The sequence below is a fragment of the Gavia stellata genome, chromosome Z, assembly GCF_030936135.1.
Source record: "Gavia stellata isolate bGavSte3 chromosome Z, bGavSte3.hap2, whole genome shotgun sequence".
NCBI lineage: Eukaryota > Metazoa > Chordata > Aves > Gaviiformes > Gaviidae > Gavia > Gavia stellata.
The window spans coordinates 30,659,662-30,673,675 of NC_082637.1; the positions used below are offsets into that span (position 1 = coordinate 30,659,662).

The 14,014-nt window shown below is 36.7% G+C and overlaps 1 protein-coding gene across 1 annotated transcript in view; it reads left to right on the forward strand.

Annotated features, from left to right (window-relative positions):
- SMARCA2 (SWI/SNF related, matrix associated, actin dependent regulator of chromatin, subfamily a, member 2) overlaps nucleotides 1-14,014 on the forward strand; it is a 121,195-nt gene that overhangs the window by 60,991 nt on the left and 46,190 nt on the right. Inside the window, exons 21-26 of the mRNA XM_059834444.1 lie at nucleotides 1,482-1,589; nucleotides 4,008-4,094; nucleotides 5,013-5,059; nucleotides 6,468-6,634; nucleotides 9,616-9,779; nucleotides 12,278-12,505. Coding sequence (XP_059690427.1) covers nucleotides 1,482-1,589; nucleotides 4,008-4,094; nucleotides 5,013-5,059; nucleotides 6,468-6,634; nucleotides 9,616-9,779; nucleotides 12,278-12,505 — 801 coding nt within the window. The remainder of the gene's footprint in view (nucleotides 1-1,481; nucleotides 1,590-4,007; nucleotides 4,095-5,012; nucleotides 5,060-6,467; nucleotides 6,635-9,615; nucleotides 9,780-12,277; nucleotides 12,506-14,014) is intronic.

Sequence of the window (14,014 nt, forward strand, 5' to 3'; positions counted from 1 at the left end):
CAACTAAATAAAAAAATAAATTTGAAGGTGTGCTAGGGAAAATTTGGTGCTAAGGTCAACTGGGTTAAAACCATACCAAAATGAAATTTTTGTAAGTTGTCTTATAAGCTGACTAACACTGGCTGAATGAACAGCCAGAAGAGCTCTATACAGATGGTTAGTGACAGTACTTAAAGGAAAGGCTTTTTAAAAATTTCTTTCTCATCTTTATAATGTTGTGAACACTGTTACTGCTGTGACTTTCTGTTCTTTCAAATGACAGATTCTCAGTATCTTCGGAAGCATTTATTTGAGAATGAAACATACTTACATTTAAAAATATTGCTGGAATCTTTATTTCTGTTCAAATTTCTGCCAGTTAGAGCCACTGTATTTGATAAATCCCTTAATAGGCATAGAGAAGGATGATTTAGAAGTTGCATACACACTGGTACTCAGAGGACCATGTTTCTTTTTGTTTCCATTATTTTGTTTATGAAAAAAGCAATTAGTCTAACCATGAGGACTGACCTTGTTGACCGAAGCCTGTTAATCAGTTTCATTTGATGTTATGAATCTTGATAAAGAAGCTGTTGAAGAAACAGTCACTTCTCTTTAAGGAATTCATCCTCCTGTCTGAGAAGGAAATAACTTGATAATTTTCATTCCATTTATTTGTTGAACATTAGGAAGCTTATGCTTTTTCTTTTAGTTACTACTCGAAAGATTTCTAGCCACTAGTGTGACTTTATTATGTGACTGTTTTTATTTTATGTAATGTATTAAAAAGGTAGTGACTGAAATCTGGAAATTGGGTAGTAGAAAAAAATGGGTTAAATTCAGGTATGACGTCTTTGTATGACTGGATTTAAAGATAGTGTGCAGTCAAAAACTGCTTTAATAAATGTAGTTTTACAAAACTGAACAAGAAGTCAAACAGTGTGGGGATCATACAGTACTTGATTAACTTCCTGTGTTTTTAGTTGATGTTGAGAAAACAGCATATTTCTGTGCCAACCTAGGTAAGCATAATGCTGATTAGACATGAGGGATGCTTATTTGCTAGGTATACAATGATGATATTTTTATAACGCTTTGCTTGATATTTTTATAATGCGTTACAGACGTAATAAAATCCACAGGTTATTAAACATAAATTTTTTTATTATATGTTAATCATAAAATAAAATTAATTTTTACTTATTTTTACAAGTTGTTAAACTTACAGAATGACAAAAACTATGTTTGGCAATTCTGCAGTTACATTCTTAGGATCCAACTGTCTCATAGTAGTTGTGACTTTCACAGATAATCTTTTGAGATACTCATTGCTGTGCTTGCAGTTGGATTGCTGCTCACTGAAATCATAGGTGGTGTTAGGGTACGGACAAAAGATTCGTAGTTTTTTGGTTTGTGTTTTAGGATGACAAGAAGCTGCAGTTAGATCCTATTAACATTATTATGTGAGTGTGTTTATGGTTGGTTTTGGTTTTTTACACTAGGTGGAATACGTGATCAAATGTGATATGTCAGCTCTTCAGAAGATCCTGTACCGTCATATGCAAGCCAAGGGAATCCTTCTCACAGATGGTTCTGAAAAAGACAAGAAGGTACAAAAGAAAGACTAAAACACGTAGGAAACAATGTATTATGATTATACATGTTAACAGTATGATTTCTGTTTTATAAAATTAGTATGTAGGCTCTTACTGCAGGTATCTGTTATGGGAAAAGAAATCTCTATCACACATGCTTTTGTTTTACAAGACTGCAGCTGGTATTCACTGTAGTTACAATGCCTTTCTGCAAACAGGCAATGTCTGGAAAAAAACAGCATTTTCCTTGGCCGAGTTTAATCCAATAATGTACCTGAATAATTGTGATTATGGCAGCGCTGGCTTCAGAAGGTTTCTCATCTTGTCTTTCAGAGCTGTAAGTTAGGTATAAGTCTTGTTTTGGCCAGCTAGGGCTGTATGCTTGCATTCATACTTGTAAGATCTGTTAATGACAGAGTTCTTTAAGAGAACATTATGATTCAGTCACATAGTCCAATTTAGCCTACATATTAGTAAATGTTGATTATGCTGTCATGGGACTTGATGCAGTTAATATAGAATAAACGAGTTGCCATTCATCAGCTTACTTGTGTATGCACTTTTCACATCATAATAAATGTGAAATACCTTGAATAGGCACTGCAGAACAGCTGGTGTGTAACAGTTTGTGTTTGCATCCTGTTATGTGTATATTACTGATGCAGTGCAATCACATACTGTCTTTCCACCATCCTTTTGCAGGTTGTGCTGGTATAATAGGTGACTTTTTTTATTCAGTATCTTATTTTACCCTCCTTGTTTTGTGCAGTCAGATTGTTTTCTTTGCTGGTGCTTATTCAAACTCCAGACAAAACTTGTTTTCATTGTTGGATATCGATACTCATCTTCATAGTTTGAGCACTTTATAAACATTAATTTATGTTCCTCTGTTGTATTTTTAATGTAATTTTGTAATTTGATGTCTTTACTTTTGTCCTACAAATTTAATTTTGTATCACAGTCTTCTACTTCCTTCCCTTTCTGGTCTCTTTCCTCTCCTTCACCAGCTCAAAATCTGCTGTCGATTTTCCCCTACTTCCTTCTCCACCCAGCTTTTTGCTCAACCATTTCAAATTGCCTTTGCTGTCTTCTGAATACCTCCCTCTCCATCGCCACTCCCCCAGGGTCTAAAATTCTTCCTTTATTGCTACCCTCTCTTAATTCATTTTTTTCTTTAACTGCTTCATCAGGGTCTCTTATCCATGCTACCTGTTGCCAGCAGAGGGACGTGGTTGATGAGAATGCTTGGCTCCAGTGATCAAACAACTATTGTGTTAGGAAAAAACCCTGTCTTTCTGCAGCTCCAGTCTGGAACCAGTTCAGACTAGAGAGAATTCATCAAGCTGGAAAGCTCTAGGAAATTACTCTTAGAACAAATATGAACTGCTTTTTGGAGCAAATCTGAGAGGATTTTGAAAAGAACAAAACCAAGTTTTAGATGCATGGAGTATCCCCTTCAGACGTAAAATCTCTGCTCTAAATGGAAGTTATGGTTCCACTGTACTTTGCAGGGAAAAATAGAATATTACTAGTGTATAATATGATCAAATAGTGTACTTTTCCCTAGTTTTGCTATTGGAAATTGCTAAATTGTTTTGGCTGAGATTTTAAAAATAAATCTGAATTAGTCATACAGTAAGCTTGGAATATTGTGGCCTCTCTGATTACATTTTCATAAAATTACAGCAAAGCAAAGTGGCATCTGAAAATCACAAGTGTTTGGCAATGTTGATATGAGCTGATGTTCTCAAACTTGTATCCACCAGTTGCAATTAGTTTTTAACCATACAGTTTAGTCTAGCATAACTGACTATTGTCTGAAGTCTGTCCTGGTTCTAAGAAAGATTCACTGCAGAGTAGGTTTTGAGAATATACTTTGTTAAATATTAAGATGACTCATGAGATTTGGTTATCTCTAGCCTTTTAGCTGCTTGTGGCCCTGTGTTTTACTTGGCCTGGGAAGAGAAACCCATATATCCCGTTAACAGACAGGAGGAGACACAGTAGAATTGACAAGCATCTGGCTAGAATCGTTTCCTGTTAGAGGGTTCAGACCAGATGGAATTTGTATGGTTTCTTAACAAACAGTATAAATAAACAGTATACGGGACAGTAGATACTCTGCTTCCCCCTGTGAATGCTGCAGGTAGATACATAATGTACTTCGTGGATTACTTCCAGGTCTTCATTTTTTGTTATGGAGCATCCTTATGATAGATGAATTTATACAGCAAGACAACTGCATAGTAGCTTCTGTTTTTCTGTTGTTTTGGTTTTTGGTTTTTTTTTGTTTTGTTTTTCTATTGGTAATGTGGTGTTCAGGTTTGGGGTAGAAGTATTTTTATGCCTGCATTTAAAAATGTCTTTCAAAAGCTTCATTAATAAGCTAAGAAATTAGATTAATCCTTTGATTTGCGTTGTTTGTACCCATAGGGAAAAGGTGGGGCAAAAACTCTTATGAACACTATCATGCAATTGAGAAAGATATGCAATCACCCATACATGTTTCAACACATTGAGGTAAGACTGACGTTTGATTTTGAGAGTTGTATTTAATCAGATGGCTAACATAATAGAAAACTGCTATCGAAGCTTATGTGTGTGGGAGTGGACATCTCTGTCTGCATCATTTGTGCTGAAAAGGACACAGTTGAAAAACATGATCATAACGGACCCTTGTTTTTAGAAAGAAATGGACCAACCACCAGCTTTTTATTGGTAATCTGAGGTCTAGTTTTAAAGCATTAATCTTGTGGAGACACTGTCTTTAAAAAACGAAGTGTTTTTTGAATTTAGGACATTCCAGAGCAACTTAATCTCTACTTAGACCTAATTTATGATGTAGAGACACTAGTTCAAAATGTCATGTGTAGAATCTTTCTAACTAGCAGGCTGCTAATATTTTACAATATCAACCAAAATTGTCCTATCCACCTTTTTTTTTCAGCAAAAATGTGCTATCTATAGTGTCTCTCTTTAGGCCCCAAAGTACATAAATACAATAATATATCTGGAAAGATAGAAAGTCTCATAAATATCTGGAATGTAGCTACATTTATGAATGAATAATTCAGTACCTACTATGATGTATTATCATTGTAGTTTTCACTCTTTGTTCTCTTGTATGTTAATTAATTAAATTGAGGAATTTGCAAATGGATCATTCAGTAATTAGTATAAATGAATATGGTTCTACTATATTTGTGATCTGGTAAAATGTATGCTGACAGAAGTTACTTCTGCAAGCCATGAATTTCAAATAATAGTAGTAATACAGGAAAACATTAAGCAGAGCACTGTTGCTACAAAGTGGTTTCCAAGAACATAGTGGAACTCAGACCCCAATGCTGATCTATTTAATTTAATTGATATAAAATTGCATAGTTTTGGGTTACTGTGTAGTTTGTAATAATCTGTTTATTGCTTATAACTCTGCAGGAGTCCTTCGCTGAACATTTAGGCTACTCAAATGGTGTCATCAATGGGTAACTCTTTCAGTTTTTCCCCCTCGTCGTAATGTTATATTGGAACTAATGTATCACATTCTTTTTCTAGAAGGTGCATGCTAAGAAACTCGAGCAGTTTATAGAAAGGCAGAGGAGGCACAGGGCACATATCTAAAGCAAAACTTAACAGTACTGGAAGTGTTATATGAGCTTTTTATGACCCTTCATCTCTTTCAGGAGGACAGGCGGAGAATAAACTGATGTCTGTCTTTCATCAGCAGTAAACTGATTTCTGTCTTTCCCCTTATTTTGAAATAGCTTAGATACCATCTGAAATTCATTGGAATGACTCTTCAGAGATATCAGTTAGGATTTTCTTCTCTTTCTTGTTACTTTTGCCTTCTGCTTTTCCCTCTTTACCATCTTTATTGCAAATTAAACTAGGATTTCTTCCATTATTTGAAATGAAATTTAAATTTTGTTCTTGGCACTTCTTCGTGCAGCTGTGTGGAAGTGGACGCTTCCTAAAGGAAAGGTGTTTATCTTCCACCTGACCCCCTTCCTGTTCAGGTGTTAATTTTTCTTTTTTTTTTCCTTGACTGGTATACCAGAGTATTTGTTTCCTAAACAGTCTAATCTTTTGCTGATTATGTGTGTATGCATATCAGAAGGCCATGTATCTTGTAGACTTAACTATACCGTTGCTAGTGATAAATTGTATTTTGAGAGTACAGACTCAAGGTTAGAAAAAAGTTATGTGAAATTTATTTTTGTAAAGCATATCACTGTGACGCTGATTTAGACATCCTGTTTACTTTTATTAATTTTCTCAGTTACAACTTGAATTTCAGTGCTAAGAGTCTGTTTTGCAATTCATAGCGTAGAAGACAGAAGAGCAGCTAATCAAAGCAACTAACCATTGTTCAGGACTGCTAAGGTTATACGGCTGAAGAGTATGTCCTCTGTCAAACTCCTCCCATTATCTCTGTATATTAGTTCAGTTTGGAATATTTCACTTTCCTACGCATAGTAGTTGAGTGGAAAGGGAATTGTTTCTAACATGTGCCTGATGAATACAACTTACAGCTGCAGTAAATGCCAGTTGAAAGCAAAACTAGCAGGTGATGTCTTAACTGATAAAATGCTCATCTAGCTGAGAAATTATGTTTGTTTTGATAAATAATGAAACAGAATTGAGTTTCATAAAGGAAGGTATTCTGTGTGGTTGAAAGTCCACACGGTTTTTGTAATTGAAGAGAAGTCCTTTCCAAACAGGAATTCACATAGGTGTTTTTATTTTAATCAACATAAACAATTTTAAAGAGAGAAAAGTCTTGTTTATCTTAAGTAAATTAATCTCTCTGTTATACTCTGACATGATAATGACTAAAAACTTTTTTAAATACGGGCTCATTCTGGCATTTACTGTACTTTTTCTCTTCAACAGAGCCGAACTTTATCGGGCCTCAGGGAAGTTTGAGCTACTCGATCGTATTCTACCAAAGTTACGAGCTACTAACCATCGTGTGCTTCTTTTCTGTCAAATGACATCACTCATGACCATTATGGAAGACTACTTTGCCTTTCGAAATTTCCTTTACTTGCGTCTCGATGGTAAGCTAAATGAAGAAAAAGGATAAATAACGAATTAGGAGGTAGCATGCCTCACTAGTTTGGGCATGGGAGACCTGGGTTCTTTTCCTAGTGTCTCCTGAGCACACCAGTGCTGTGATGTGACTATACAAAAGTGTAAACAGGTTCAAAAAATGATTTGACAAATCCATGAAGGAAGAGTCTGCAAGGGTATGTATCATGAAGTTATGGAGTAGAACCTTAAGCTGCAGCTTACTAGAATTTTCCCTGTTCTTTTAGACAAGATACGGAGCAAGATGTACTTTTGCCTCTCTCTGTAAAGCTGATCTTAAGTAATTCTCCGTCTCCCTGGCTCTTCGACTGTTTTCTTTCATCTGTTTAACCTGCAAACCATTTGGTTGAGGGATTGTTTTGATGAACACTTAGGTCTGTTTCTGGAATGCAGATTATGTAGAGATTTGATGTTTAGGGGCTGATCTCTTTTTCAAGCAAGGTTTAAAATCCAAGGTCCTAATCAGGTGTCACTATCGTAAGTTGCCTGAAAGTATTCTCATGATGAGAGGTGATAATGCCAGTGTTTTGCCTAGATTCCAGTGGAATTAATTAATTTTTACCTGTTTAAAGTTCGACTGCTGTTCTCCACAGGATAGCTGAATTTCAGTGACAGGTGAAGTAGTACCTGTAGTTTTCTTCCTGAATTTCACAGGAAGGTCAGTACCCTCAATGACTTTATGTGCAGGTATGTTTTATTACCTTCGAATGAAAAGATGGTTTAGAAACATAGTGGAGTAATATTGAAAGGAACATAACTAAAAATAGCATATCCCATCTGAGGCTTAAATCTATTTGAAACACGTTTCCATTTTGGCCTTCTTCCATGTTGATGATCTCTGCCTCATACTGACTTTCTTAAATATTGGTTATTTTTACGTAACGTCTTTATCTCACACATCATAGTATTACATAGGGCCAGCAGCATTTATCAGATACTTTCTTAATACGAAAGCAGTGATTTAAGAAAAATACAAAGAACAGCATGAATAAAGTGAGAGTTTAAGGTCCTTTTGAATATTCTTTTTACAGCATTTTAAGTTGATTCTTTGCTTCATGCTTTATTTAGAAGAAAAAATGCTGAGAAGTATATTCATCCTTTACAAGTGTTAATGAACATAAACTTGAAATGCTGTTATCCTCAAATGTAAAATGGCGTAATGAAACTGAGACACAAATGAGCTGCCTCACTGTGCCACAGGATGTCTTTGTCAAAACTGGCTGAAGAACATAGTACCATGCTAACAAAACCGTCCTTGCACCTCTGGCCTGCAGGTGTTTTAATGCTTCCATTCAAGAAGGATGAATTATATTACATTTAAAATGCTTTAAATTACCTCATACTATGTATTTGAAAATGAACTCTTTTTCATGCTAGAATGTTTATGGCAATACGCAGTGTGGTAAATACAGCTCATTGTTTTCTTTAATGTTTTGCAGGTAATTCATTAAATTAGTGAGATGAACTCTTTTTTCTTCTTTTCCAATTTTGTGATGACAAGATACCTTCCATGCTGGAATGTAATATATGTGTAGATTCTGTCCAGCTGTCTTCTCACGCAGAGTGTTTTCTACCCAAGTCGTGCTTCTTAAGGGAACAGGTTTCTGTGGGACAGCAGTTTGGCTGTGTGATTGTACTGGGTCTGGCTGGGATGAAGTTAACTTTCCTCCTAGCAGCCCATATAGTGCTGTGCTTTGCACTTGTGGCTAGGTAGGGTTGATAACACACCAATGATAACACTCTGGTGCTTTGGCTGTTGCTGAGCAGTGCTTGCACAGTGTCAAGGCTTTCTATCCAAACCACCCTTCCATCCCCAAGGCCAGCAGGCTGAGGGTGAGTCAGAACCCAGCTGGGACAGCTGACTCAAACTGACCAAAGGGACATGCTCAGCAATAAAAGCTGAGGGAAAGGAAGAGGATGCAGGGACATTCCTCATTACAGCATTTGTCTTCCCAAGTAATCATTATGGGTGCTGAGCCCTGCTTTCCAGGAAGTGGCTGGACATCTGCCTGCTGATGGGAAGTAGTAAATAAATTCCTCTTTTTGCTTTGCTTGCATGCACAGGTTTTGCTTTTATTAAACTGCCTTTATCTCAGCCCAGGAGCTTTTCCATTTTATTTTCTGCCCCTGTGCTGTTGAGGAGGGGGAGTGAGAGGTGGCGGGGGGGTGGACATCTGACAGCCAGCTGGGGTCAACCCACCACAGTAACAGAAAAACTTCATCTACATACATCGATGCCTGAATAAAAATAGCAGACTTTCTTTGGCTTTCAGTTACAGACAGAAGTGTAAAAATGATAAGGCAAACAGTGGACCAGGCTAAGGTGATCCATATAGCCTGTTGTCGGAGTACATGAAATTCATCCAGAGTGTACGGGACTTGGTTTTTAATTAGAACTTTGTCTACTTTTTCACCATTATTGAATTACTTGCCTGCTCTCCCTCAGCAATTGTACACCGTCACCCTCAAGACAGGACATTTTAAGAATTTTCAATCCTTTCATATTAATTACGACTCTGAAGGCCAACACTGACATTTTGATATATCTCTATATAAGTAACTTTTAAAAATATTTAGGTGCTGTTGTGGCCAGAAGGCATTAATCAAAACTGGACCTCTATTCTGTTTGTGTATAGTAACTTCAATTGAAATTTATGAGAGTCATAAAAAGGTATAACAATGTTAGCCAACATTTTAAAGTCCGCTTTTGAAATGTCAAAAGAAATACTTAAAGGAGGTATTTAGAAGTCTACCTCTTAGATGTGGTAGGCAGTTAACCAAAACATTCATGGCCGGTGTTTATTCTGTATTATGGAAAATGTGGCAGAGATGGCAAAGAGCAAGTGAGCTAAGATTTCCTTTCCACGTGTACTTTTAGCAACTGACATTGTATTTATATTATTTCTGTTCACATCTTTGTTATAGGTTTTTTTTTTTTATTTCGTTTCAGGCACAACAAAATCAGAGGATCGAGCTGCTCTGTTGAAGAAGTTCAATGAACCTGGGTCACAATACTTTATCTTCTTGCTCAGTACAAGGGCTGGAGGGCTAGGCTTAAATCTCCAGGCTGCTGATACTGTTATAATCTTTGATAGTGACTGGAATCCTCACCAGGTTATTTTTGTTTACTTATCTTCATAAAATGAGCAAAGAATTCATGACGTTTTTTTGGGTTGCTGCTTTAAATTGGGGATATAGCCTGGGGTGAAAGGAGTAGGTCCAGGTAAGTCATAAAATGCTGCTTTGAGAGGAATTAGTGAGGCAAACTGCTACAATCAGGAAATGTTTTGGTCTGAATCAGTGAAGTAATTCTGTGCTTGTATATGTATTTTATCTGAGTCTCGGGGAATCCTCAGAGCTAGGGGCCTTATAGACCTGCTTCATTTGTATAACTGTACTCATTCTTAAACCCTTAGGACATGAGTAAGTAACTCTCCATTTTGGGTCTTCGGTAGGTAGATTGCAGTATTTTAGTAATGGCTGTGCAGAGTGCTGTCTGTCTCAGGAAATTAGTGGTTGTATGAGTGCAGCAGTCTTGGCCTGAGACACTGATCTTACAGTGTTGGTGTGGGTGGGTAGTAGTGAGTACAGATGCCCAGGAGAAGAGGGTATCAAACCACTTTGGCTTATTTAAAAGAGCCAGAAGAGGTAACTGAAGTCTGTGTTTGTCACTTAGTGTCTTTTTTTTTTTTTTTTAAGAATGTAAGTTGGATATATCTGGAAGTACATACCTATGTGTGTGTTTCCTGCTCTTGTGCAAATATATGCAAATCACATCATAGTCAATGGCCACATGTAAAAGTAAGGGAAATGAGAATAAAAAGAGTTTTATATAGAACTTTCAAGGCAGCACTCCCATAGATGCCATGGTGACCAATTTAAAGCAAGGCTTAAGAAATTCGGAGCAATTACATTTATAGGTTTTAAAAGCAGCTCAGAAAGCACTTAATTCTTTGTATTTTTGGTTGTCTTTAGATCACTTTCACAGATGAGTTTATTGCAGAGTACTGTATATTTCAACAGTTGGACAGCAATAAATCCTTACAGTATAGTAAAAATCAGATAATATTTTCTGGAGTATTCAATGGGCAGATTGCCAAATTACAAAATCATAGAGTCCAACTGTAAACTTAACACTGCCAAGTCCACCACTAAACCATGTCCCTAAGCGCCACGTCTACACATCTTTTAAATACCTCCAAGGATGGTGACTCAACCACTTTCCTGGGCAGCCTGTTCCAGGGCTTGATAACGCTTTCAGTGAACAGATTTTTCCTAATATCCAATCTAAACCTTCCCTGGCGCAACTTGAGGCCATTTCCTCCTATCACTTGTTACTTGGGACACCTACCTTTCTACAACCTCCATTCAGGTAGTTGGAGAGAGCGATAAGGTCTCCCCTGGGCCTCCTTTTTAATACATGCAGTTTCTCTTCTCCTGCAGATGGGAGTGATCAGTTCATTTTAATAAGCAGTGTGCTAAAAGGGGATAGCGGGAGTGGGGGTGGGAGAGGGGCGGGGGTAGAGGCGGGGCAGGTCAGGTACCACTTAAATTGCGGATTTCCAGAAAGAACTTTTGTTTCCTCGCTTTACCATTTTCCTGTGCTTCTGAGAATGATTATATAAACAAATTCATATTGTAGCTTCATCTTCACTGTTAAGGCAAACTTCAAGTAGCAGCAATCTCATGATAATGTAGTGCTTGGGAAGGGAATTGTGGGAGGCAAGAGCTAACAATGGTAGCAAAAACAAGGTGCTGGACTGGAATAGGCAAACTTATTTCCTGTTCTTTTAATCTGCATTAAGAAATTTGATGTGAGGTAGCACAAAACCGTGATAGCATTTTAAGGTTACATACCCTTCATTATCTGACTATGCTGAAGTAGAAACACATCATTTATACAAGTTAATGGATTTCTCTTTTCCCCAAAGAAAATAGACAAGAATTTGAATTAATAAAAGAAATTCTTTACCTATGACCTGCAATGTACTTTTTACTTCCACCATTTCTAAGTGCAGTCACCTGACCAAAAAATAGTTACATTGATTCACATATATACTCACGAGTATATATGAACTGTCAGTCAGGAAGATTATATTTAACCTGTTTTAACACAACTATTCCAAGTTAAAAGCTGATTCAACAGATCAAATAATTTTTAGTTAAGATATTTAAGAATTAGCAAATTAGTAGATAAGTTTATGTATGGTTTTTTTCCTAGTAATTTTGTTGCTTTCTTTTCCTGCAGTCAGGCGATACTTTACTTTAGGGTTCATTCTGGCTTGGAAGGCCATGAGCTTTGGGTAGAAGGGGAAAAACAAATACATCAGCCCTTCTTAGTCACTGCACATGCTTTCAAGAAGTTTTTGGCTTACTGCATTTACGCTGTACAGAGCATGTCCATGTTTTTTCCTTTCAGTTTTCCCCCTCTGGGTCTGATGAAGTTTTGGGAAGGAAAATAATGAGGAATGAACCATGTGAATTGTGGTAGACTGGCATTTTAGTACTTCCTTTTTACACCAAAAAGAATTCAGCATTATAATGTCCTTTAAGCAGAGAACGGTTTCTGTAGCACACTTAAAATACGAATCACTGTGTTCTTTGCCTAATAGGACTTGCAGGCCCAAGATAGAGCTCACCGAATTGGTCAGCAGAATGAAGTTCGAGTTCTGCGACTATGCACTGTGAACAGTGTGGAAGAGAAGATACTTGCTGCTGCAAAGTATAAGCTGAATGTAGATCAAAAAGTTATTCAGGCTGGAATGTTTGATCAGAAGTCTTCAAGCCATGAAAGGAGAGCCTTTCTACAGGCTATATTGGAGCATGAAGAAGAAAATGAGGTAAGGTAGTTAGAAATAATCAGTAAGAGGATGTTTCAGGAAGTACTGAGTAATTTTTTTCATCAGTTACAAAGATTGTAATCTTTTTTGAAGTTAGAAATGTCATCATATTCTTACCATCCAGTCAAAGAATCAGCTTCATTTTTCTTTCTTTTTTTTGGGTCAGAGTAATAGGTTACAATGTAATGGTTGTGATGCAATGGTTATGATTAAATCTTAGTGTAGAATTAGGCATTGTAACTTAAACCCATTCTGCCCTTTCATATATTTAGGCAAAAAATTGTATTCAAACAAAGACTTTTCCCAAAACAGATTATAAAACAGTTCCTAAATCCAGTTTATATGTTAAACTAGGTAATCTGATTTTCAGAGATGCTGAGCAACTAGCATTATCTAGGTTCAATGATGAAAGACCCTGCTTACTGTGCTTCTTTTGGATCCTGGGTAAGAGTTAAGATCTGCTTTGATGTGCTTTAGGCTTAGGGCAAGCCAGCAAAATAACTGTTTCTTTCTGGTGCTGTGTCTAACCTGGACTTGTGGTTACCACTTACTCTTCAAGAAACAATTAGGTGTTTAAAAACAGCTGTCAAGTATTTCCTTATAATAGTGGGAAGTGAGGTTATAGAATCACTGACTGTATGTCCCTGTCTTTTCATTGTGTTCTTCTCTGGAATTGTGATTGTGGAATGGTGAGCCCCTTCTTTTGCCTGGCACTGCAGACTCTTCTCTTAATGTGAAAAAATTCAGCATCTGGATAAAAGCCACATTTGGGAGAGAGTGTATAAATGTATCAATTGACGCTGAAGACCCACACAAAAACATCCCGTTCTGCAATGACTTTTTTCCACCTTGAAAATATCCGGTACTGGTTAAAGACGCGGAGATTTCAAGCCTAATTTTGCCTCTGAGTATGCCTTGTACGTCTGAATATGGTGCACACTAAAAGAAAAGAAGATTCTATAGTCTGTGTTTCACAGGCAACCTTCATTATGTAGTGTAAAGTTTCTAAGACCAAGGAGTTTACTTCTTCAATAATTAAACCTTTTGTGTAAACTCTGTGTCTTCTTGTGCATTTAGAAAAAGCTAGTACATCATTAAGATAGAATTTTGTATTGTTGTTTTAGTATTTTTCATAAGAAATTAAAGAAGAGTGACAAACAGTTTTATCAGTAATTGTCTTTTATTTAGGGTACGAATGCAGAAATGGGATGACGTATATGTACTATTTTTGATGATCAGCCAACACCATCTATATGAGTAGATAGATGAACTTGAAACGAATAGAAATTTTCAGTAAGCCTGTGGCTTGTTTTTGAAATTCACATAATTTTGTTACATTTTCAAAAGCCTTAGAAAATACTTACCTGAAAATGTTTCAAAAGTCAGGACTCTAGTTCAGGCCTACTTGACATGCCTTGTTTCATAGATGACTTTAGAGCAATCGGCTTCTTGTGTGTTGTTCCAATACACACCGTCTGCCATCCTGAAACAAGTACAGATTTAACCAAG